General features: G+C 36.6%; 1 protein-coding gene across 1 annotated transcript; it reads left to right on the top strand.

Moving 5' to 3' along the window:
- Nucleotides 1–25,691, top strand: RNF20 (ring finger protein 20). The gene is made up of 20 exons (XM_008053373.1): nucleotides 1–49; nucleotides 1,226–1,379; nucleotides 6,399–6,566; nucleotides 6,685–6,832; nucleotides 6,988–7,170; nucleotides 10,308–10,426; nucleotides 12,709–12,855; nucleotides 13,023–13,100; nucleotides 13,300–13,419; nucleotides 15,308–15,487; nucleotides 16,309–16,444; nucleotides 16,777–16,898; nucleotides 17,019–17,389; nucleotides 18,935–19,052; nucleotides 19,663–19,812; nucleotides 22,083–22,295; nucleotides 23,151–23,276; nucleotides 23,444–23,584; nucleotides 24,205–24,306; nucleotides 24,586–25,691. The coding sequence occupies exons 2-20, from the start codon at nucleotides 1,251–1,253 to the stop codon at nucleotides 24,760–24,762; spliced, it is 2,928 nt and encodes a 975-aa protein (XP_008051564.1). The 5' UTR covers nucleotides 1–49; nucleotides 1,226–1,250; the 3' UTR covers nucleotides 24,763–25,691.
- The last annotated feature ends 1,496 nt before the right edge of the window (nucleotides 25,692–27,187 follow it).

Genomic DNA, 27,187 nt, shown 5'->3' with positions numbered 1-27,187 from the left:
TTTGCTCCGTCTTCGCCGTCGGTCCGGGGCGAGAGCTACCTCGGCCTTGGTGAGTAACTGTTGCGAATGCTGCTACCCGGGCGGCGAGAGTTGAAAGAAGCAACCCAGGCTCGATCACGGCCCAGGGCGCGACGGGACTATACTGCCCCCTCGGGAACCTCCACCCTCTTCGGTTCCGGGGCCCACATCTCCTGGGCCTGCAGTTAACCATGCTGAGGCTGGGGTCCTTGCCTTTCGCAAGTCGGATTTCGGCCCTTGCCCCGCTTCTTTATTCTCTCTTTCCAGGCCAGGTCCCGCGCAGGTTGTTGTCACCAATACCCCTCTCCTGGAGCTTGACTTGGAAGCAGAGTAGTCTTGTAGTCTCGGTGATGGCAGGGTTGCTTCCTAAAGTAGCCAAAGTGATTTAGCATCCATTCCGCCTCTTTTGAGCTCCGAAACCCTGGGAGGTAGGTAGGGCAGACAGATGTGTTTGCCAGCATTGAACAGTTGAGGAAACTGAAGCTCTAGGTGAATTCACCCTTTCAAGGCAACGCGGCCCCATAAGAGGTAGAACTGGAATTCGCATTCAGGTCTAACTTTCGAAGAACGCACAAAATAGTGGGAAAAGCATTTAGAAGTAGGGGAGATACTGCAAACGTTAAAAGAAGACCTGGTTTTTCTGAGTGCTTGCTCTACGCCAAGCATTGTGCTAGGTTTTGTATATAATTATATCTTCCTTTCTGTAAAATAAGCAAAGAAATATTACCGTTGTTGTTCCTGATTTAGAAAACCGAGGCTCAGAGATGATAACTGACATGTTCAGTATTAATGACTTAGACATTTTCTGGATCTCTTTCAGCTCTGTGATTGTGATTCTTCCAACACTATAGGATTAACTTCTGTCACAAACCATCATTTTCTGATTTTGGCATTTCAGGAAGGGAGATTCCTGGACTTTATTCTTGGTGTCTTCATCTTTTTCACATTATCTTTCTTTTTAAAATCAGCATCCTATTTTGAAATCTCTAATCATGTTAGTTCAGCCTTTATTCTTACTCTACAATTCAATTTTTTATTTTTGCAAAAGAAATTTGAGTATGATGGTGCTTGGCATGGAATTAATGTATTCAGATTAAAGGGTTGGTCAAAAAGTTGTTTTTACATTATTGAAGGTCTCTTTTTATGATAGGTTGCTCTCCTTGCATATCTTACATCAGTTCCCTTCCCCTATTTTTTTTCCCTCCAGGAGACAGCTATTATTTTCTTCCAAGATGTCAGGAATTGGAAATAAAAGAGCAGCTGGAGAACCTGGCACCTCTGTGCCTCCAGAGAAGAAGACAGCTGTTGAAGATTCAGGGACCACAGTGGAAACAATTAAGCTAGGGGGAGTCTCTTCAACGGTATGAAGAAAAAATACCATGAAAGTGTGCTTTTTCTTCTGTCACTTGCAACTTGAAACTAAAGATTTATTAAAGCCTTCTGGAATAAGGGGAAGCTATTTGAAAAGAAGAGGGAAATGAAACAGGCCAAAAATAGGCAAAATGATGTGGTCAGTTCTGGAGGAGAGGTAGATTGACAGTTGATCTTTATTTTCAAGGTGTGCTTATAATCTTTGGAGAATCTGGTACCTGATACAGCATTAACTATAGATATTTAGCAGTGGGAAGATGTACACTCATTTTTTGTTCACTGGAAAAGTCAGGGTCAGGTTCTAAAAGGCAGTGTAGCAAAATCATTGAGAGTGTGGTGAAGGGTGGGAATCTGAGACCAGACTGCCTAGAGCTGACTCTTAGCTGAACTTCCTAGCTGCGTGGCTTTGTGTTATCTTTCCTGTGGCTCTGTTTTCTTGTCTGTGAAACATAATTATAATACCTGTCACATTAAGTTTTTGTTAGAATAAAATGGGAGTCTCTGTTAAGGGCTAAAATTTTGCCTTTAACATTAGTACTCAATAAATGTAAACTATTAATAGCTGTTATAGGGCTAGTTTCAGAGAGGTTGATTTTTTTTTTCTTGACTTAGAATAATAGGACATCACAGTAAATCATTCATAGAGTGTCATTTCTGAGACCAACTGGGCTTCTGGTATTTTATACTGAGGCCAGGAGGTGGTTTTATCATAGCACTGCCTCACATAATATACTCCAAAGGCAATTATTCATTTAATAAAATAAATATTTGTTGAGTATCTGTGCTGGACACTCTTGTTTACATTAAGACAACCCTTAGACTTTAGTTTGTAGGATGGCACTGACAAGGGAATAGACTATTATAGTAGAGTGGGATATACTCTAAGGGAAGCTCGTAGCACAAATCCCACTTTGAATTTTTTCTTAGGCAATGAGGAGTCAATGGACAGTCTTAAGTAGGGGATTAACGTTCTCTGAGTTATGTTTGGAGAATGGAATATGGAGGAGTAAGGGTTATGAGCAGGAGTCAGCAGAATTGTTACCTCACTCCTGTCCCAGTTTCTCCTATAACGCCACCTCTCCAAAGATGGGGATCTGAGTTATGTATTTGCTGGTTTCTGCTCCATGTTCAACCTTGTGGTTGAAGGTTGCATTTTGAAGTTGCTGTAGTGGGCCAGCTGAGATTGGGACAGAAAAACTTGGAGTCTCCAAAGTGTGCTTGAAGTGGTAACACTGGCTGTGTGTATGGAGCTGTCCATGACAGCTGTGCTGAAATCTGGCAAGCTGACAGGACTTGGCACTAAGGTGTTTGCCACAGGATGCTTTTCAGTCATCCTAATGAGGGATCACAGAGGCTTGGACCACTGTGGGGGTAGTGTTGATAAGATTTGCTGGTGGATTGGATAAAGCATATGAGAGATAGAAGGGAAAGTCACTGTAGCATTTGGGGAGTAAAGGAGTTTCTACTTACTGAGCTAGGTGGTGTGTGAGAGGAACAGATTTCTGGGAGCCGAGAGCCATGGAGGGTAAATCATGAGTTTGATTTGGTTTTGGCCATATACATTTGAGATATTTATTCAATCTTAAAGTAGATTGGTAGTTGGCTATAGTAACATAGACACTGAAGCGAGGTCTGGGCTAAAGCTGTACTCTTGGGAATCATTATTTTGTAGGTGATATTTAAGTCCATGAGAGTATATTCTTCCTTAAGGAATGAGCAGAGATAAAGAAGAGGTCTTTAAAAAAAGAAGAAGATAGAGTCATAGGACACTACAGTATTTTCATATCAAGGAGATGAGAAGGGACTAATGAAAGACACCAAAAGAGAGGGACCAGTGAGGTAGGAGGACATCCAGAGAAGTGGGTCCTGGAAGCCAAATGAAGAAAGTATTTCAAGAAGGATTTGATCAGGTGCTGCTGATAGGTTGAGGAAGGTAAGGACTGAGATGTTACATTTAACAATAGAGTGTTCATTGGAAACTTGACCTAGTTGGTGAAGTAGTAGGGATGGCCACCTGATTGCAGTGACCGTGAGAGAATATGAGGAGAGAGGAACTAGGAAAAAGAGGTTAGAGATAATGCTTTTGAGAAACATTGCTGTAAAGTAGAACAGGGCAATAGCTGGGGTAAGGTGGGCTCAATAGAAAGTTTTTGTTTGTTTATTTTTTAAGGTAGGAAATATTTCAGCATGTTTATTTGTTAATTGAAATGACTTGGTAGAGGATGAAATTGATGATATACTAGTAGAAGGAAACAGTTATTATCATGACCTTGAATAGGTGAGAGGGAATGTAATGTAATTCATGAGTGGAAGAATTAGCCTTAACTAGGAGCAGGGACAGTTTATTTATAACAACAGGAAGGATGGTGGGTTCAGATGTACATAGTTTGGTGGCTGTGGTTGTGGGAGGTAGGTGTGGGCATTCTCTTCTGATTGCTTCTATTTTTTTTCAGTGAAATCAGAAGCAAGACTCATCTGAGAGTGAGAGGATGGGGGAGGAAGTTTTGGAGGTTTGAAGAGACAGGAAAAGGTATGAAGTAGTCATCCTGCAGAGAGAATGGACTAGAGCGATGTAGTAGGGTTGTTTGGCAGAACTTAGGGCCTACTTAAAATTGCGATCATGAGTTTAAAGTGAAATGATTAGCATACTGCTTTAGTTTTTCTAGTCACATTCAGCTACATGGGTCTAGGCTTGGAGTATGTAGAGTTGGATGTTACCAGGATTGAAGTTTTTAACTAGACAAGAATGATGAATGAGCAAGGAAGGAGGGGAAGGTATCTAAAGGGGGCTGGAGGGAGGTGATTAATGACTGATCATGGAATTTAAGTCCAGTAATGGAAGAATTAAGGAAGTGAGAGAAGTGAAGGACAGGGAAAGGTAGCAGACCAGTGGATTGTAGATCCTGTAGAAGTTGAAGAATTGTTGGAGTAAGGAAACTGGAGAGAATGAACTCGAAAAATAGTGGTAATTGTTTGGGGTGTTTGAACTTGAGCATGTAGAGGACGTGCAGGTACAGCTAAGAGTGATTATGAAAGTTGGTGACTGAGGGAGGTAGAGGATAAGAACACTGATGGAGAGGAGGTCAATGACTTGATGACCCAAGTACAGGAAAGATTGTATGGGAATTGAAGTAAGAATTTTGACAGAAATAGTATTGGAGAGAGTGATAATAAGCTAGGTGCTAAATTTGTGAGAAACATAGAGAAATGACCTGGGCATTTATAGATGAGTTCAACAAAGCAGGGTGGCAGGTGGTATAGACTGAATCATGAGCTGCAAAGCTAGGAGGTTTTTGGGAGGAAGGTGGAATAGTGACCTGAAAGTGGCAGTAGAAAACAAGGAAGACCCCCATCTGCCTAGGGCTTTACCACATGTGGGAGAGAAACAGCCATCACCTGAGAAGCCTGTAGGGAAACTGTTCACATCCAGGTTTCAGCTAGAGCAGGAAGGGGAAGGCAATGTTCAGAGAAGAGATTGAAGATGTAGTTTATTCATAGTATTAATAAACTGGCAGCATGGGGAAAGTGTTGACTACTTTGGCATATCAATAATGTTTTAACTGAAATGGAAGAAAGAATAAAATGAAACAATAAACAATTCTTATCTAAAATTTTTTTTTTCATTAATTCCTGGGTAAAGTAAGAATGTAAGCCTTTCCACATACTGGTTCTTTGCCTGTGAAATTCCACATCCTATTCCAGCTCCTCCCCAGTCTGTCCTAGGAAAGGAGCTAGAGAAAAAGAAAGATAATGAGAGGGGTGTGAAATTACTGATCTAGTGAGGGCTTTGCAAAAACAGAAGAGAACAGGATCCTGAACACAAGTCGAGGTTTTAAGAGTATGTGCATAGGTTGGTGAGTTGTGTGAATGAGTCAAAGAGATGAGGACTTGAGGAGCTTCTCATCTGATGACTTCTATTTTCTCATTAAAATAGAAAGCAGAGCCATCTGTTTATTATGATGTAAAAGGAGTAAGGACTTGGTAGAGTTTGATGTTGCTTCAGTGGAGAATGGGAGCTAGCTTACTTGTTAAGGAAAGAAAAATCTTGGATGAATTGTAAGATCTGTTCAGGTTAGGAATTGTTTTTGTAAAGGTACCTGTTCCCCTGGTTTAATGAACTTATCTAGAAGTCTCAGGATACTGGGTATTGAAATGGAATGATCAGTTATCTGCATTAACTCAGATTGGATTTGTTCACAGAAGTAAAGTACAAGAATTAAAGGCAGAGAATTGAAGCCAATAGGCAGGTGTTTGAAGGAATGTACTATAGTGTATACTCTTTTGAAGACAGTAGAGACTGAAAGGGAGAAAGGAGAGAAATCGAAATTCTGGAGATCTACATGAGGTGAAGGGACTGGTATTATTGGGGTAAGAGCATGAGATACCTGGAAGGATGTGATGTTATTCAAGTAATAGGAAATTCGAGTTTAAGATTTCATGTGAGGCATAGTTCTAGATAATTACAAAAGCCTAAGATGTGGCTTTTGAAATGTATGACTAAAGCACAATGGGGGAGATAATCATTGGAGTTAAGGAATTAAAGATAGTCATATCCTGAATACTAGAGGTTTGGATGGTTTGTCCACATGTTTACAGAAGTCAATATATATTTGCAAGGACTGGGATAGAGAAAGAACCAGGTGTCAAAGTCTTGAATGAATGAAGACTGTACTTAGGAGATAGTGTTGATTGGGGTAGAGGTTGACCTGGCTGAATGGTGGAGCCTCAAAGTAGCATTATGTGAATGCAATGTATGTGTGACTAGAACAGTGAGATGGATGTGGTTGAGGTTCTAGCATATTTGTGTGTGTTCTTCCCTCACATCATCACACATTTGTTCCTTTATCTCTTTTGCTTCTACTTCTTATCTAATTTTTCATTGTAAGATTTCTTCATGAGTAGTTTTGTTCATAAGAAATAGCGAGTGAACTAATTGTGACCTTGTTGAGTTTAACAGCTCAGTTGTCTGATTTTTTTGTAGAAACTAATAAGATTGGTTTTCTGGGCAGGAGGAATTAGATATTCGAACACTGCAAACTAAAAATCGCAAGCTGGCAGAAATGCTGGATCAACGGCAGGCCATTGAAGATGAACTTCGTGAGCACATTGAAAAGCTGGAACGACGACAGGCCACTGATGATGCCTCACTGTTGATTGTCAATCGGTACTGGAGTCAGGTAGCCAACTTGTTTATTTACTCAAATTTTTATTTGAGTAGTTTAGTTCTCCTTACTACTCTTCATTCCCAAAGTTGTGTCCTTTTGTTTTTTCATGATGGTACCTACCCTTCTCCAGTTTGATGAAAACATCCGTATCATCCTTAAACGTTATGATCTGGAGCAGGGTTTGGGAGACCTACTTACAGAAAGAAAAGCCCTTGTTGTGCCTGAACCAGAACCAGACTCTGACAGCAATCAGGAACGTAAAGATGACCGAGAGAGAGGCGAGTATTTGTGATGAGTTCTATCACTGCATGCAATCTGGGTTTTCAAAGTAGAGCTTTGCTTTGAGGCTTTCCATTTGAAGAAAAAAGGTGGATTTTGTTACTTCCAGTTTTATAATTTTGGGGGGCTTGTTTTTTTCCCCCTGTGTCCTCAGGGGAAGGGCAAGAGCCAGCTTTCTCTTTCCTTGCTACTTTGGCCAGCAGTTCCAGCGAAGAGATGGAGTCTCAGCTGCAGGAGCGTGTGGAGTCCTCCCGGCGAGCTGTATCCCAGATTGTGACTGTCTATGATAAATTGCAAGAGAAAGTGGAGCTGTTATCCCGGAAGCTAAACAGTGGAGGTAAGGCAAGAACCGGGAGGCTAGGAGTAGTGGGAGAGGATTAAGAACTCATCTTAACACACTGATTTGTAATTTGCAAACTTACATATTTTTTTTTAATTACATTCCTTGGAATTCTAATCTTCAACATTACTGGCAGTGTTCAGCCACATGACAGTTCTTTAAGAAACTGAAGAAAGATTTTGTCAGCCCCATTCTTATATATTTTATTAACTAGATACTTTTGTAAATAGCATATTAATTTTATTATTTAAAAAATAGCTTTGATTTCTGGATATTTGTGTAATATATAGACCATTGATTTATTAGTGATAATAAACACTTTATTTTAAATATTAGCAATTATTTTATTTAATGATTTTTAAAATTAGATATTGAGTTTTGACTTCAAAGAATTGATTTTTAGTTATGTTCTTGGTTATTGTTTTTCTAATGTTTAAATAAAAAGACTTGGTTCTTGGTTATTGTATATCTAATGTTTAAATAAAAAGACTGCTCAGGTTTTAGAGTTAGATGATCTGTATGTTTAAAAGAATAAAATAAAATATTCTATAGATGGCAAAATTTTATTTGAAAGAAAGTTATTATTTGGAATAATTATATTATTCAGTATTCATGCAGGAATTTATGTTTGTATGGTATAATAAAGTTATTTTGTAGGTAGGTTACATCTTTAATCATTTGTGGCATAAATTTCTTGCCATAATCATGGTCTAGTTGTAATATCTTAATTTCCCTGAGTATTATTAAATGTTTAACCTCTCATTTCTGAAAGAAATTAGTTGAATATAATGGAGGTTGAGATAGTGGGTAGGCAAGTTAAGAACTGTATTCAGTAATTTTGTTTTTAAGAGTAATTGGACTAAATTATCAATAGAATTAAGCAGCGTGTAGATAAGGCTTGTGAAAATTTGGTGGGTAAGCGTTTTTTTTTTTTTTGCTTATTCATTAGTGGGTAGGTATATTTCTGTATTTTATTATCAGAAAAAGTTACTTGTTTTAAAATACACAAATCAGAAATACATAAAAGTAGACTATAAAAGTTACCCCATCTCACTTCTCAAAGATAACCATTGTAAACTATGCGTTTTGTGTCCTCCTGGATTTTAGTATTTATATATCTACTTGTGTGTTCCCAGCTAAACTGTGTCTCTTGATGGAGTACATTTTGACTCACTCTTCTTTGTTTCTCTAGTTTTTAGCACCACATTTGGTATCTAGTGGGTGCTTAGTCAATGGGGAATGAATGGCTAATAAAATACAGAAATATACATACACACTAATGGATAAGCAAACACCATGTTTTATATACACATAAATATTTTTTTCTCTTTTGGCTCTAACTGAAAAGTTAGCAGGTATTGTTACATTTTAGTAATGTGAATAATACGCCATTTGTAGTGGCTGTGTTAATGCTAAACTTGATTTCATAAATGAATAACAAGGAAAATAATTACTATATTTAAAAAGAAACTAGAATGAGTAGTATATCAAACAGTACTTTAAAATTATTCATTTTGATGGCATGCATTTTAAGGTCAGGTTTAAGTTAAAAAATTTTCATTTATTACAAATTACAAATAACTAAGCCATTATTTGTAACAACAAAAAGGCAATTGCCATTGATAAGCTGAACTAAGTGACAGAGATGTATAAAATATGAATTGTAGCATCAACTGTAACTTGTTTGGAAGTTCATCTTTCCTCTCATGTTTGTTTGGGTCTTGATTCAGAAGAATTGGATTTATGGGCTTATTAACTCACTAAATATTTATTGAACTTTTATTATGTTCTAAGCCCTATCCTCAGTGCTTAAGATATTGAGAAGACTAAAATTCAGTTCCTAGTTTTTAACTTGCATTTTGAATTGGAATCACCTAGGAAGTTTTCTTTTCTTTTCTTTTTTTCTTTTTTTGAGTCAGGGTCTAACTCTCACCCATGCTGGAGTGCAGTGGCATGATTTTTTTGTATAGATGAGGTCTTGCTAATTTGCCTAGGCTGGTCTCAAACTTCGGTACTCAAGCAGTATTCAGCTTTGGCCTCCCAAAGTGCTAGGATTACAGGCATGAGGCACTGTGCCTGACCTACCTCTAGGGAGTTTTCTACATTTATTTATTTTATTTTTTGACTAGGCCCATGGATATTCTTATTCAACAGTTATGGAATAGGGCCTAAAGAAATGTCTATTTTTATAGTTCTACAAGTGATTCTGAGGGCAATCCTAGATTGAAAACCATAAAAGCCACCACATGACCAACTTGTTCTGTATTGTTTCTAAGAGTAGTGCCAAGAGTAGGTATGTGTGAGCATGCTTTTTCCTCCCGATAACTATCTCTAAAGAGTAATATATATCCTTAGAGTATCTAATTTTATTCAGTAGCACATGGATTTCAGCTATGAAATTTGCAAATCTAATTTTAAACATATTAACTCAGTATAATAATTTCTCTGACTTGCCTTCCTGCTTTGTAAGTAGTAGTGTACACTTTGGTTTTCTAGTTTCAGGGGTGCCCCTAGCATATTTCAGAATATGATAAGCAATTTTATGCTTTTATCTTTATTCTTCATAGATACTTATGTGAAGATGGAAATTCTACTTCCTGTTTCCCTTCTGTCTCCCAAAAGAGATGTTTCATATTGGTGTTAGTAATCAGGATTTATGATAGCTTTATAAAATATAATTATATTGCTACTAAGTCTGACATTAATTGGAGATACCGCTATCTTGTCTTCATTTCTAAAATGCAGTTTTTAAAGGGGATTGTGCCTTTATGAATAAAGTTGTAGAACCTCCCTTTCTTTTCTCAAGACATTTTGGCCTTATAGAAAGGGAAGGGAGTTAGGTGACCTAGGCTGCAAGTTAACTAATTTCCTTAAGCAAGTTACCTACCTTTGGGGTACTTTATCTGTTGTGTGAGGTAATAAAAAAAAAATAACCTACTTCTTGAAGTTCTAAGAAAAATGAAGTACGATAGTATGTTAATGCTTTGGTGGGATACACAGTTGGGATACACAGTTTTTTTTGTTTTTTTTTTAAATGCTGGAATTACAGACTGACCCACCAAGCCTGGCTGATGGATACACAGTTTTAAAATTTGATGCTATGGATGCTAAACTAACGTACAGTTCTTCTCCAGATAATCTGATAGTGGAGGAAGCAGTGCAGGAGCTGAATTCCTTCCTTGCACAAGAGAATATGAGACTGCAGGAGTTGACAGATCTTCTTCAGGAGAAGCATCGTACCATGTCTCAGGAGGTACTTGACTAGAAAGGCGAGATGGCTATTCCTAGTGGCTGTGGCAGATGTTGACCAGAATTCTGAGTGCTTCAAAGACTACCTTACTCTAGAAGGCCTATCATGTGGGATTTTGCAAAGCACAGCAAAACTCCAAAATCTCCAAATAATGAATTACCTCAAATATAAAAGACCCTGTACAATTGTTACTGAGGAATGGCTTGGTAGAAATTCAACAGAGAATGGAGAAGTAGGAACTACTGCATTGATGATGTCCTAGGAATGTAAGGAATATGAATTTTTAATCTAAACTTGGGCACAAATAATGCCATGACCAAACCATGCCAAGATTTGGGCATTTATTAATACAAAATAGACCTTATAAGACTCTTCTGATATTCCTGGTTGTCATTTTGGTTTAGTTCAAAGGACAATCTACTAAAATTTGATCTACCTGAGTCTGGCCATCAAATTCTCACGCTGATTAGTAATTTAGTAGTTGCCATTTACTTAGTGCCTAGCAGTTAAGCACTTTATGAATATTATCTCTAATGGTAAAACAACTCCCATTTGACTGCTAAGGAAACAAATTCAGAGAAGTTAGTGACTGGTCTGAGGGCATATAACTAGAAAGCGATTGAGCTGTATTTTGAACTTAGGTCTGTGTAACTTCAGAGCCTATGTTCTTTATATCTCTTTGTTTCCTAAACTCCATTGTAAGTCCAGGGGCTGGTTGTGTGAGAATCATCTGGAAAATTTATTAATTCATGTGGATTCTCTTGGACCTTCAAAGGGGTTAGAACATAGCAGCATTTACAAAACAACTGGAGTGTAGTAAGAAAATAGAGGAACTCTGTGTCATGTTCTAAGATATAAGCCAGGTGCTACCAAGATGGAAAGGTCTTCCTTTTCTAGCCCTTTTACAAATCTCAGATAGCATTACTAACCAGGCGGACAATTGTTTTGCCCAACTGGCTTGGCATTCAAGATGGCTGTCATGGCTGGCTGTTGATACTGCTTGTCGCCCCTAGTTGTCACCTTAGTTATCCACTGTAATAACTACAAGTTGCCTCTCTGGCATGACAGTTTCATGGTAGTTGGACTTCACATGTTGGCTGGCCTTCAATGAGCATCTCATGAATACCAGACAGAACATGGCCTTTCTGACCCATACCCTTGAGGTTATGTAGGCCATTTCCACTGCATTACTAAAGTTGACCCAGTTTCAAGAGGAGGCGACCAAGGTCCCATCTCTTCATGGAGGACTGTCAAAGAATTGTGGGGCCATGTTTTAAAACCCAACACAAAAGTTGTCTATAGATTAACAGTTTAGTAATTAAAATACTAAATATAGTGTTAACTGGTATATAACTGAATAAACAGAACACCAAAGGTTTTTGTATCTTTATGATATCATATAGTAGCAACTCTAGATTGTGCCGAGATCAGTGTTTTGTTTTGTTTTTTTTTTTTGAGTTGGGGTTTTACTCTGTTGCCCAAGCTGGAGTACGGTGGCATGATCATTGCTCACCCTGACTTTCTAGGCTCAGGCAATCCTTCTGCCTCACCCTTTTGTGTAGCTGAGACTACAGGTGTGTGCTGTCACACCAGGCTGATTTTTTATTTATTTTTTATTTTTATAGAGACGAGGTCTCATTATGTTGCTTAGGCTGGTCTCAAACTCCTGGGCTCAAACAATCTTCCTGCCTTGGCTTCTCAAAGTGCTGGGATTACAGACATGAGTCACTACATTTGGCCCTGAGTTCAGCTTATAAAAAGAGAAGGGAAGTTTTCTTTTTGTTTCGTATAGATTATCATTTTGTGGGAATTGGGGGAGAGAAAGTTTGGGATAAAGATAGTTGTCATTTTTGAGTTTTTATCTTCTATTTATCTTTTGAATTTTTATTTGACTAATGAAATGAAAGGAACTATTTTTTGTTTTTAAAAATACACTTTTTTAATGGCTTTATGGCCTGTCTAGAGAAATGATGCTTTTCAGAAGTAGAAAAATTATTGAATTTCACGTGGTCTTTTCTTTGTGTGAGAGTTCTTTCAGACTTTAGACTTAACTGTTTTCATGATTATAGCTGACCCAGAGCTGTGAAAAGAATCTGAGATTTCATTTTTAAACTCATAAATTGAGAAGAGAGTGAATCATCTTCTTTTATAATCTTTCCTATAATTATATATAAATAAGAGTTAATATTGTGGAATTTGAAATTTAAACTAGTGATATAAGGCATTTCTTTTCTAATTTGGTCTTTTTTAACTCTTTTTTTCTTATGCCTGTCTTTGGGTTGTAGTTCTCCAAGTTGCAGAGTAAAGTGGAGACAGCTGAGTCACGAGTATCTGTCCTGGAGTCCATGATTGATGACCTGCAGTGGGATATCGACAAAATTCGAAAGAGGGAACAACGACTGAACCGGCACTTAGCAGAAGTCCTAGAACGGGTTAGTACTGTTTTATAGTTTGGAGACCAGAATTATTTTAGGGAGTCTTCTCAGAAAGAATCAACTTGGGGAGTGGTATTTGGGGGAAAACTGATCTTTTGAAAGGACATTGGTTATATTCTAAAATGTTAGGATTTCTTACTAAAGAATCTTTGTCTTCTTTCTAGGTGAACTCGAAAGGTTATAAGGTTTATGGAGCAGGAAGCAGTCTCTATGGTGGCACAATCACCATCAATGCCCGGAAGGTAAAATTAGTGACTCGGGACACATGTTTTTATCTGGTGTCCGGCCTTGTGCCTAAGGTACTTAGGATTGTATTCAGAAGTGACAAAGTGAGGTTTTGCTGGAAGAGTGAATCAGTGAAGATAGGAAGCTTAAAATGGGAATAATTTAAGAAGAATGTTTTTTCTTTATTCTTATTTTGCTATTTTCCTGCTTTTCCAGTTTGAGGAAATGAATGCAGAGCTTGAAGAGAATAAAGAGTTGGCTCAGAACCGTCACAGTGAACTGGAGAAACTTCGGCAAGACTTTGAGGAGGTCACTACACAAAATGAAAAACTGAAGGTAGGAGACACATCTCTGAATGGCAGTAAAGTTAGACTTTTTGCTAGTCAACTCACATAATACTTGCGAACCTGCATAATTTATAAGGGAAAAGAAAATGTAGATAAAATTCAACATACTTCTGTGATAAGAAAAACTCTAACAAATTAAATGTAGAAGAAAGGTACCCCAATATAATAAAGGCTATATATGACAAGTCCACAGCTAACATTATACTCAGTGGGGAAAAGTTGAAAGCTTTTCCTCTAACGTCAGGAGCAAGATAAGACATAGTGCTAGGCAGAGCAATTAGGAAAAGATAAGAAATAAAAGGCTTCTAAATTGGAAAGGAAGAAGTAAAGTTGTTTCAGTTTGCAGATTACATGATCTTATATATAGAAAAACTTATGACTCCATCAAAAAACTGTTAGAACTATAAATGAATTCAGTAAAGTTGCAGGATACAATATCATCATATAAAGATCACTATACACTGACAACAAACTATGCCAAAAGGAGATTAAGAAAGCAACCCCATTTACAATAGCACACACACACAAAACAAAACCATTTAGGAATAAATTTAACCAAGGAGGTGGAAAATCTGTACGCTGAACGGGTAAAGAAATACGTGTATATATTGGTGTGCATGTGTGTATATTTTTATAATGTGCACAATGGAATATTATTTAGCCTTAAAAAGAAGAAAATCCTGTCATTTGCAACAACATGGATATACCTGGAAGATATTTTGCTAAATGACATAAGCCAAGCACAGAAAGACAAATTTTGTGTGCTCTCACTTATAGGTGAGATCTAAAAAAGGCAAACTCACAGAAATAGAGTGTAGAGTGGTGGTTATCAGGGGTGGAGGAAATGGGGAGATGTTGGTTAAAGGGTACAAAGTTTCAGTTATGTGGGATGAATAAGTTCTGGAGATCTAATGTACAGCTTTGTGACCATAATTAATATTGTGTACTTGAAATATGCTAAGAGAGATCTTAGCTGTTTTTCGCAACAAAAATAAAAGGTAACTGAGGTGATGAATATGTTGATTTACTGGATTGTGGTAATAATTTCACAATGTGTATATATATATTTATATATATCTCTTAAAACATGTACACCTTAAATATTTATAATTTTTATTTGTTGATTATACTTTAATAAAGCTAGGGGGGAAAAGAAAAAAAATGAAAAAAGTAAGTTTTATTGCTGTACCTTTTGGTATATTTACTTATTATCCATACACTACCTTGTTTTGAAAAGGATTTAAAGCAACCTAAAAGATATATAGGCTAAATTAAGGTGCTCTAACTTAGGAGTTGTTGAGAGAAATGAGGAGTAGGGTAAACTAGTGTGAGGATCCAAAATGGATTAAAAGAATGGGGCTTATATAAAAGATGTATGCAAGGAGTATGCATATATATACTGTGGGAGTGTAGACAGCTCACATGTCAGTAGTGGCCAGAGGGGGGCCACAGATTAGGCTTGTGATTTCTTGCTGCTGAAACAGAGAAAGAAGCATGTTTGGGGATCCTATTGGTTTCAAACCTTCCCAGAAGCATTTTCTGCTCAGGTCCTTAGGAGAGGAGATTTCAGAAGTCTTCCTCACCCCTCTTTCAACGCTAGTCACCTCTGTTTTATAATTTGATTTGTTTATAAGGAAGTTTGAACTGAAAACCAAAAATAATCTAAGTTAAATCAATTAAAGTGAGTATTAAAGCAAACAGTTGCTTAAGAAAAGCACAACTATTTTTGATATCCCATCAAAATATTTTTTTGTGTGACTGTTAATAAAGTAAGTTCATCAGTTCACAATTTTTTTTCCTAGCTTAGGAGCTCTGACATCTGGTGCATAGAGGGTAGATTGTGCTTCTGACTTTTCTTTCCTTTGGGCCTTCCTAAGGTGGAATTGCGGAGTGCTGTGGAGGAAGTGGTAAAGGAAACGCCAGAGTATCGCTGCATGCAGTCACAGTTCTCTGTTCTGTACAATGAGAGCCTACAATTGAAAGCACACTTGGATGAGGCGCGGACCCTGCTTCATGGCACCAGAGGAACCCACCAACGCCAGGTTGAGCTCATTGAGGTAACAACCTTACTTTGTCTTCTGTATATAAACTTTTCTGTGTAGAAAGATGAGATCTGTCCCCACAGATCTTATAATCTATGGTAGTGGGAGAATAGTATCCATTAATGCAGTGTGTTACAATAGCGGCATATGCAAAAGATTCCATGATAGAAGAGATAGAACATCTAATTTGACTGTGGAAACTTCCTAATTCCACTTGAGAAAGTGAAGTATGAATCTTAAAGATAAATATGAGTTTACTGGTAGTTAAAAGGAGAAGGGCATTTCTAACAGTGAGAACAGCATGTATAAAAACGTGAGAGAGCATAACAAATAGTTTAATGACTGGAACTTATGTTTATGGGGGAAAATAATGGGTAGAAGCTGCATAACTACTTATAATGACATCTGTAGGTAATTTTTTTTAAGGTAGAAACCTTTATATCTTAGGTTCACTTCTGTATCTTCCATAGTCCTTAAGGTACTGTTTATCATAGTTGGTGTTTTAATATATACCTGACAAATGAATTGAGTACACGTTATATATATTTGTATATTGTTTTATGGTTTAGTTCTCTAAATTGCAATAGTCTCAGAGTTGGGAGCCATTTCCTTTATTTCTTCAATATCCTGTCAGTTTCCAAATAAGTGTTTTTAAATATCTGGTGTTCACTAAATATTGATTGAACGGGAAATGTTTAGAGGAATTAATTCTTTTCTTGGAATTTTCTTTACTTTTTTTATATCTTTCTAGATCAAATTTAGGAAATAGGATAATAGAATATGATATTTTCACATTTTGTTAAGAATTTTTGATTGGTTCCTTTTTCTGTGTGCAGCGAGATGAAGTTAGTCTTCATAAGAAGCTGAGGACTGAAGTGATCCAGCTAGAAGATACGCTGGCTCAGGTCCGCAAGGAGTATGAAATGCTGAGGATAGAATTTGAGCAGACCCTTGCTGCCAATGAACAAGCAGGTATAATTATTCTCGTTCCATGCTGCTCTTGGTCTGCTGTAAATGCCTTCCTTGAAAGACACAACACAGTCCCTAAGATTTGTTAATATTAACTTCACCTCAGAAGTCATAAATTACCTTTCATCAAATTCTATAACTGAGTTTAGTTCACAGCCAAAAACAGTATTTATTTTATCTCAGGTAGGCCAGCTTTGTTTCATCTTCTAAGAAGAAACCTTTCTCTGGGTAATTCTCCCTATTTCTTTAAGGTTCCTGATGTGTTCTGCACTTCATCTCCTTGTACCTTTGCCTTTGTCACAGTTCCTTATAACTTTGCTGTTTCTGTGTTTAAGGCCCTATAAATCGGGAGATGCGCCACCTCATCAGTAGCCTCCAGAATCACAATCACCAGCTGAAAGGGGAGGTCCTAAGGTATAAGCGGAAATTGAGAGAAGCCCAGTCTGACTTGAACAAGGTAATCAGGAGGGGTAGAATAAGTATTATTTGCTCTTAAAGTTATAAAACTGTTATAGAATGAAATATGCAATGTGGTTACTATAAGTGATGTACATCTTTCTTTCCTTTGTTCTCCCAGACACGTCTGCGTAGTGGCAGTGCCCTCCTGCAATCTCAGTCTAGTACTGAGGACTCCAAGGATGAGCCCGCAGAGCTAAAACAAGATTCTGAGGATTTATCCACTCAGTCCTCAGCATCGAAGTCATCTCAGGAGGATGCCAATGAAATTAAAACCAAACGGGATGAAGAAGAGCGAGAACGAGAAAGGAGGGAGAAAGAGAGGGAGCGAGAAAGAGAACGGGAGAAGGAAAAGGAGAGAGAACGAGAGAAGCAGAAACTGAAAGAGTCAGAAAAAGAGAGAGATTCTGCAAAGGATAAAGAGAAAGGCAAATATGATGATGGAAGGAAAAAGGAAGCAGAAATTATCAAGCAACTGAAAATTGAACTCAAGTAAGAGCAATATTTAAAGTAACTATTTCTGAGTCAAAAGCTAAGATTAGGATATCCTGCATGAAATGTTTGGTTGATATCATGGCTTGTCTCTTACTGCAGTATTTTAGATTGTACAATTAATGTGGGTTCAACTCTTGATCAAGTGTACAGTCAGAATTGCTTGCATGATTATTATGTACTTTTGTTCAGTGGTCAAGTGTCAATAAACTCAAGGATTATGGCCTTGTTTTTCATGAATCCAGATTAACAGAAGGAATGTTAAGGTTGAAGTAACCCTCCTGAGAATTATTGGAAATTAACTCCTGCTCTTTATTGAATTTGGGCAATTTGTAGGTATTAAATTAATTATGAAATCTGGGATTAGCAGTGTATTTTACATATATCACTGTAACTTGAATGATACCTGATCTGTTTGTCTGACAGTTAACTAGTTTGTGGATATATATGTTTTTGTTTTTGTCGTTTTTTTTGGGGGGGGGTTGGGGTCTCACTCTGTTGCCCAGGCTGGAGTACAGTGGCAGAATCATGACTCACTGCAGCCTCAGCCTCCTGGGCTCAGCTGATATTCTCTTCTCGGTTTCCCAAGTAGCTGAGACTACAGGCATGAAGCACTACACCCAGCTAATTGTTTGATTTCTTGTGGAGGTGGAGTCTCGCTGTGTTGCCCAGGCTGGTTTCAAACTCCTGACCTCAAGCAGTCCTCCTGCCTTGGTCTCCCAGGGTGCTGGGATTACGGTCATGAACCATTGTACCTAGCCACCACATCTTTTCTGAGGTTTCTTAAGAGGTTTACTCTGACAAACATTGAAATACTAAGACAGACTTTTTACCCAGTGAAACATTATCTTTGCCTTAACCTCACAAGTTGCTTTTCTATATTGCATCATCAATAACTTCTCTGGTAAAACTTGTTATTTCTTGTGCCCCATTTCTCATGGTTGACCTTTTTTTGATGTTTGGACTTAAAGGACTCCTGTGGTCAAAATCCTTAAACTCATTTGATATATAGAAGTGTATTTAATAGGTTTAATAATTTAGTAAAAGATGAAGTTTTAGTCTTCAGCTGATGGTTAGTCATTTAATTATGAAATGGGGAATTAGCAGTATATTTTAAACTTTCACATTTTCCCACTTTATTCCTTCCTCTTGATCTCTTTAAGACAAATGTTATTTTTCAAGTGTGGTATCTGAAACATCTGAGTGACTTGTTTAAATACATTACTGGGCGCCGTCTCAGTCTATTGAATCTTAGTTTCTAAGGGTGGGGCCACAGAAATTTGCCTATGTAATAATGCTATAAATGTTTATTTTATAATTTTATGTTAGGTAACATTGAAGAGAGAAGTGATTCATGTTGATAGCTTGCTTACTTTCTAAGTATGTACAACTCTTGACAGTCAGTGCAAAATTTTGACTTTTAGGTATAATATAAAGTATAAAATAAAACTGTTGACATATTCTGTTCTATTCAAAATTCCTTTGCTCTGATGCCCTTTGTTTTCTCATTATATCATTCCCCTCCCTTGCCCACCCCTGACATAGGAAGGCACAAGAGAGCCAAAAGGAGATGAAATTATTGCTAGACATGTACCGCTCTGCCCCAAAGGAACAGAGAGACAAAGTTCAGCTAATGGCAGCTGAGAAGAAGTCTAAGGCAGAGGTAATCTAGTCTGCCATTACCTTTATTCTTGTTAAAAATCTTCATTTGTGGGATTTTCCTTCATACTTCTCAAGGATATAATTTCTTTATCTTTAAAGTTAGTGTTTCACTGCAACATTTCTCATCTTTTCAAAAACTATCTAGACTAAAGATTTTACGATTTCCCACAAAGTGGTAAAATATATCAGATTTGCTGGGATTAGGAGTATGCTTTTCAAGCTTTTCATTTCCTGCTTTACCCATATAAATCATTGTCATAGTGATTCTCTTTTTCTGATTACTTTTGGGAAGAATGTCTTGTACACTTACAATTTTGAGACCTAGAAAAAAGGGGTGAGAACCACTATTCTAAAGACAGGCACATGTGCATTTCTAAAAATGTTGGTCATAGGAACCTGTCATGTTGGAATGGAGTGATGTTAAAACATGTTATAATGTGATGTATTAGTATAATTTATCTTGTTTCATATTATATCATTTATCTTGTTCCATAGTTCTGTAAAGGTTCCTTTGGTGTTATGGGCTCTCCATCTATGCACAGTATTAAGTGATTTTTGAAAATGTATTATAACTTAGTCTCTGTTTTTGTGTGATTCCTTTCCTCCTGTAGTTGGAAGATTTAAGGCAAAGACTCAAGGATCTAGAAGAGAAGGAGAAGAAAGAGAACAAGAAAATGGCTGATGAGGATGCCTTGAGAAAGATCCGGGCAGTAGAGGAGCAGATAGAATATCTGCAGAAAAAACTGGCCATGGCCAAACAGGTGGGATCACTTTCTTTATTTAATTCATTATTTAAGTAAATGTTACTTGACAAATGACAGTGAACTTTGCCTGCTAACAGTGAAGTTTGCTCTTTCATTATAGTCTTTTTTTGGTTGCTAATATTTTTTTTCTCTTATGTATTTTTTAATTTTTATACTGAAGTATTTCATCCTTTCATTATTTTGTTTTGGGTATTTGCAAGGCAGGAGATTTACTTTTATTTTCAAGTGGATAGCCAGTTGTTTAGACATTGTTTACTGATGTTTTATCTTTTCTCTGCTGACCTGGAATCAAGGTATGTATTGAATATAAAATGGAAAAAAAAAAGACTATATGTACATTCTGATTACAAATATATGAAAGTAAGAAAACTTTTTATAAACAGATATAACAAACAGTACTTAACAAATATGTGATAGATATAAGATATATGTGCACATAGGTACATATACATACATAAATACCTATATATAAAACATGCTTATAAATATACAATTTATGCAATAAATATATATTATGTATTAACCAATATAATAATGTATTGGTTATAGATGACCAATATATTAATTATGATTGTTTCTGGATCATAGTACTAGAGAAACTATTCTCATTCTCATAATGAACATACATTTCTTTATTTTTAAGTTTTAGCGAATTTTTATTTACATTCAATAATAAAGATAGCAAAAATGCTTGGAAAAACCTTATATATGTTCACTTTTAGGTAAATCTTCACTGTTTCTAAGAAATGGCAAAATGACAGTATGATGAAATAGTTTTAATGGTAACTTGATCATTAAGTGCCTTGAAAAGAGAAACTTCACTAGATCCTATACATATTTCTTTTGTAAAAAAGAATTTTTGGCTTCTTAAATCTGGTAATTACCACTTTTCTCTCTCTTTTTAAAATGATGATCTGGAAATTGTACTATTGTATGTTCTAGAACAAGTAGAAAAAAAGGCACACTATGTTCTTGTAGAAGATGACTCAGTATCTTAAAATGTTAATTTTTTCTAAGCTAATGTATAAATTTGATGTGATCTCAACAAAAGTACTATTGTTTTGTTTTATTTTGATACTAGACAAACTAGTTTTAAAGTACATGTAGAAAAGTAATCAAGAATGATGAGAAAAATTCAAAAAGAACAGCATTAGGGTCTCTTTCAGATATTAAACTTTCAGTACACAAAACAGCTTGGGATTAGTAGACAGACTGTTAGAACAGAATAGAAACTCTAGAAATAGACCATAGTACACGTGGGCATGTAATATGCTAAGGATGCAGTTTTAAATTAGTGGGGAAAAGAAAGATTATTAAATTTAGTGGGACAAAAACATGAGAAAAAAATTGGATACACACTTAAACACTAAACTAGAATGATTTTCAGTGATAATGATATTTTTAAAATGAATTTATTAAAAAGCTAGAAGAAGACAAGCAAATTCCTTTATAAATTTGGAATGGAGAAGATCTTTCTAATTATTAATAAATGACTGAAAACATGAAAGAGTGACAATTTTGAGTTACGGAAAAAAAGGTGCAAAACTTCTACATGACCAAAGACACTGTTAGCAAAGCCAAAAGATAAAATGACGAAAGGGAAAAAATATCTTAAACTCTTATCACAAAAGAGCTTATCGTTCTAATGCAAAAAACTCTAAAATATGATAGGGGAAAAACCCCAACAATCTGACAGAAGAATAGGCAAAAAAAAAAATATGAGTGGGTCACAGAAAAGAGTACAAGTAGCTGTTAAACATGTGAGAAGATGCTCAGTTTCATTTATAATAAAATAGATGTAAATTAAAGCTCTTGTTAGACACCATTCTTTACCTATCAGATTGTTATGAAACTTTGGATGTTTGCAGCTGTTGGGAAGTCTATAGGTTAAATTTAGTATTTTGATTGTGGAAAAGTATGAGAAAATGTGAAGTGTTACAATAGCAGTTCACTTAACTAACTGTTGTTTGATCAGTTTGCTTTGATTAAGGTATACATAATTATTGCCTGCTTTAACTGACTTTGAGTACGGATCAACTAATAAGTATCAGACCAACAATTGGTGCCAATAACTTCAGATAATAACAACTTCTTCTGTATTCCTAGGACCAGCCTAGCAACAAAACTAAGCTTCTTTACAACTAAGTCTCTGTCTGTTACCAAGTTAATTTATATAAAAATGTATGGTGGGAAAGTTTAGTTTCCTGTGCTCATTCTTTGGAATTTGAAGATTACTTTAAAATGAAGTCTCTCCCTCCTTATCTTAGGAGGAAGAAGCACTACTCTCTGAGATGGATGTTACAGGCCAGGCCTTTGAAGACATGCAGGAACAAAATATCCGTTTGATGCAGCAGTTGCGGGAGAAGGATGATGCAAATTTCAAGCTTATGTCAGAGCGTATAAAGTCCAATCAGATCCATAAGTTGCTTAAAGAAGAGAAGGAGGAATTAGCAGACCAGGTTTTGACTCTGAAGACTCAGGTAATTAGGATAATAGAGCTTTCTATTCTATTGAAGTAGGGTGTTTTCTACATGAAGATGCATGTAAAAAGGATGATTATTGTGGCATTTTTTGTGATAGGAAGAAAACCTGAAAACTAAATGCCTAGCATTAGGGCCCTGGTAAATAATGTATACATTCCTAATAAGGAGTATAATGCAGCTGTTAAAACAAATGTGGATCTGCTAATACAGAAAAATGCCTAAATATATCAAGTGATTTGTTTTATTTTTTTGTTAAAGTATGTTAAAGTATATGTATTTGTGTGCATGTGCTGTGTATTTTAAAATTTTCTGGAAGACTGAATGAGAAACTGTAAGAGTAGTTACCACTGGATGTTGGGATGCATTTGTGGGTGAGGGGTTAGAAAGTGGGTGTTTGTGATTTCACTTTTTACTCTTTGATATTGTTTGATTCTACTTTATGCATTAATTTTATAAGAAAAGACTACTTTAAAATCTGTAGCCACTCTGAAAGAGATACACTTGGACTATTGTTTGAGTCAATTTATGTCCTAGTATGAGTTGTCAGGTTTTGAGTGTTAGTATTACCAGAGAAGATAAATATCAGTAATTATAAATTTTTCTATTTTTGGCATTTTGGAGAAAAATTTTTTCAATTGTTTCTTAGACTCTTATTTAAATCTTCAGCAATATTTGAAGTTTTCAATTATCGTAGTCTTGATGTATTTTGAAGGATTATGGATAAAATCAGAAATAGTTTGAGATTTCTAACATAATTGTATTTTGTGGGCCTATGGACTAACAGAATAGTGAGGTTTTTGGTTTTGTTTTGTTTGTCTTCCTGTTTGTGTTAAAATCTTTTCCTTTTCAAAGGTTGATGCCCAGCTGCAGGTAGTAAGGAAATTGGAAGAGAAGGAACATCTGTTACAGAGCAACATTGGCACAGGGGAAAAGGAGCTGGGTCTCAGGACGCAAGCCTTAGAGATGAATAAACGCAAGGTATGACTGATTACTCTGTAATCTAAAGTGATGGTTAATCTCAGAGGAACAAGTAAGCATAACACTGATGAGATTATAGGCTTGCTTTATTCCTTGAACTTGGGTTAATATTTTGCCTCCCTGGAAACAAAGGGTGTTAAGATGATGCTATTTGTCATTCCACACAGGCAATGGAGGCAGCCCAGCTTGCAGATGACCTCAAAGCACAATTGGAGTTGGCTCAGAAGAAGCTACATGATTTTCAGGATGAGATTGTGGAGAACAGTGTCACCAAAGAAAAGGACATGTTCAATTTCAAACGAGCCCAGGTGAGAACTGTTGTCTTTCCTTTACATTTCACTTTTTAGGTGTTTTCTGAGGTCTGAAGTGACCCATATGATGAAAGGTTATTAATCTAATGTATGTTACTTCCTACTAGCACTGCCATATCCCCAAAAACTATTTCAGTGCCTGGTTCCTAGCAGGCATGAAATTGAATTAGTGAATTGTTAGAGAAGTAGCATTGTAGCAACATTAGAGGATTTAAAAGTTCTCCTTCCATTTCTCTATTTTTGTCATGCCAGCTTTTTCTCAAGATGCCTTTCTGTTCTTATCTGTAAATCTGTAAGTTATTTTAAACCAGTCTACCTTCAGCCTAAAACTAGTTACAAAAAAATAAAATGGCCTTCCTTTAAACTCTTAGTCTGTGTTTTCATGGGAATAAATTGGCAATAGTAGATATAGGTCTAATTTGGAAGTATGATTATGGTTGCTTATTCTGAAACAAAATGAAATATTTTGCTATTTGCAGCTCTCTAAATTTCTAAAAGATAATTGATCATGAAAGGACAGAAAGTCCTTTCCACAAAATTCAAGTTGGAGCAATTATTTTTCTCAAAAATGGCAGATTTGAGGAAATATGTCTAATGAGTATCCTGTTCTATCACAGGAGGACATTTCTAGACTTCGAAGGAAGCTGGAGACCACAAAGAAACCAGACAATGTTCCCAAGTGTGATGAGATTCTGATGGAGGAGATTAAGGATTACAAGGTTAGAAAAACTACCTCAGTGATGTGTGTTTTTTATCAAGGCCTGAAGTAGCCTAATAATAGACTGGGAGAATAAATACTGAACTGTTTGCATGATGATAACCAAAGAATGGTTTATTTTGAGGAGGAGAAAATAGTAGGTACTTTTGTCTTAGTGCCTTATGGGTTTTCTTTTTTTTTTTTCTTTTGAGTTTTCTTATTGTTTGTTTGCTTATATGTGGGAGCCATTTGGATCATGAAACTTTATGGTTGTTCAGACTCTGAATTCTTTCCTTTTTAGGCACGCCTGACCTGTCCATGCTGTAATATGCGTAAAAAGGATGCTGTACTTACCAAGTGTTTTCATGTTTTCTGCTTTGAGTGTGTGAAGACACGCTATGACACCCGCCAGCGCAAATGTCCCAAGTGTAATGCTGCTTTTGGTGCCAATGATTTTCATCGCATCTACATTGGTTGATCCAAATCAAGAGAAGAAGAGGAGCTGGCTAGACAGGCACTTATTCATTAACCACCAAATCTCTACCTCTTCTCTTCTTGACTGTCCCCTGCAGGACAGTTTGTCTGTCACTACTTTTCCTCCATAGACTTTATGTCCAGGCTCTCCTCTCTGGTAGCTGACTATGTTTAGCAGAAAGGACTGGTAAATGAAGTCTTGAGTTTTAGAATGAATTAGAAGCAAACGACTCTTATTTTTCTTCCCTACCAGCTTTCTGTATTTCCTGCTTTCAGACTTTTTAACATTTTTTTTTCCTGGCCCATTGTATAATCTTGGATTGTCCATTCCTCCTGAAGAAGTCAAGTTGGTATTTTTTGACGTGGTGAAGGGAACAAAGAGTGGAAACATGACTGTTTTCAGGGAGTGATCTTTTTAGAAATAAACTATCTATGGGCACAAACTTTTCTTGATTTGGGTAGTAAACTTTTATAAACTTGGATAATAAAATGATATAGTTGTGCTATTCTTTCCTGGATGGTTTGAAGTCCCTAATGAAATTATGTCCAGGATGATTCTATCCATTCCCCCATTTACTAGCAAAGTAACTTGTTAAGGTCAGCTGGTTTCCTTGTTAAAGCTATTTAAGTTTTGAATGTTCTACTACTTAAAGTCTTTAAATTTCTCGAGGCCGTAATAATTTCAGATATATAGCCCTTTTTGTCTTCTAATGGAATCAAGATTGAAGAGGTTCAGGAACAGAACTGAGATGATGAAGAGATTTTCTGAGTACTCTGGGAACTTGGTATAGAGAGGCCTTGGTGAGCTATGAATTACTGTCATCTTCATTTCCACAGGGAGTGTCATGATCCCTGTTTTCCAGAAGATCCTCTGTAATGTTTATGTTGGACTGTATTCTCCACATGCTTCAATTAAAGCAAGATTTAGTTTGCTTTGTGTTTGTGGTTTTTCTTGATCAGCTTAGATTAAAAGGATGACTGTGTTTAAAGTATTTAGATCTTTGATTAATTGAGCACTTTTCCCCAGTTGTTTTATTGAGTCTGTTCTGAGGAGAAATTCTGCCTAAAAGATGATTTGACTACTCAATTCTTTCCCATAGTTTGCTACCGGGGGTAAGAGATTGTGATTTGTTTTTCAGGGAATATAATGCCACCTGGTGCTTTAGGTTGAGAGTTCTTGCATTATATTCTATAGTAACAAGACATTCTCTGTATCTCTGTAAAGTGGATCCCTCTTGATCACCACCTGTCCTAGAAGATTGGTAAGGACAAATTCCATGTACTTTTGTAGTAACTAGTTATAATCAGCAGGACTTGCAGTGAATTCCACAAAATCATGTGGTATGGGTTAACAAATGAGGCTAATTGAAGAATCTTGGAAGGCCACCAAGGGAGGTCATGGGTTGCTTGATCCCCTACCCAACACACACACACACACGCACACATACTCTTCATCCTCAACACACACAGAACCATAATGGTGAGTTTAGACCCTGCTCCTGGACACAGGGAATTTGCATTTAGTAATAGGACACTTTCCTCTTGCTTCTTGCTCTACTTGTAGGGCAAGCTTGACTATAACTTTGTTGGTTAGAGGCATATAGACTACTTGGGCAGCGGGTGGTTTGGGTTTGGCTATTAGCTGTTTATGACAATTGGCTGGGAAAGCCAGCTGCCCAGCACACCAAGGGACCACGAGACCTGTGGAATGTTGTGGAAAAAGCCACTAGTCCCATGGGAAGGTGGATTTAGAGGAAGTTCCTCTAGTTGAGAATAGCAAGGAGCCTTTGATTTGTGACTAGCTTGAGGTCGAGGCAACACAAGGTGAGCTGTTAAAGCCATTTTCAGATAATAACCAAAAATGGTGGTGATTCTTTGGCTGTAGGCTTTTCTTCTTACAGGATAGGTCTATGAATGTGTTTCAGGATTATTCCCAAATTGCATACCAAATTTTGTGTGCTGTTTGTAGATTATTTATAGCTTTTTTCAGATTATTAAAAGAATTTTGAAACTTCACAAATCCAAAAAAGTAATCACAGCTTTTGATCCATAGGAACTTTACAAGGTAATTTTTTAAAAAAATAAGGCCTATAAATGCTAATTTCTTTTTAAAAAATGATAATTTCAAAGATTATTGTAGAAGTACAAAGGACTTCATTTTTGAAAGATATTTCAGAACTTCAATGGTCTCTTCAAAAAAAATTTTTTTTAAATATATTTTAAAGATGTGGGGTACAATTCAGGATTAGGCACATGAGTGGTCATTGTACAGGAGAAGTTTGGGCCTCCCATTGGTTCTCACTTCACCTGGTTTGGGATCAGGTACCCTAATTGATGTTGTGTTCTCTATTTTTATTGTTTGCTTTTTTTTTTTTTGAGGTCTCTGTCACCCAGGTTGGGGTGCAGTGACACAGTCATGGCTCACTGCA

Source organism: Carlito syrichta, unplaced genomic scaffold, assembly GCF_000164805.1.
Source record: "Carlito syrichta isolate Samal-C Ts95f unplaced genomic scaffold, Tarsius_syrichta-2.0.1 Scaffold288132, whole genome shotgun sequence".
Taxonomy (NCBI): Eukaryota; Metazoa; Chordata; class Mammalia; order Primates; family Tarsiidae; genus Carlito; species Carlito syrichta.
The sequence above is the reverse complement of the archived record's forward strand: the minus strand, read 5'-3'. Positions and strand labels throughout refer to the sequence as shown.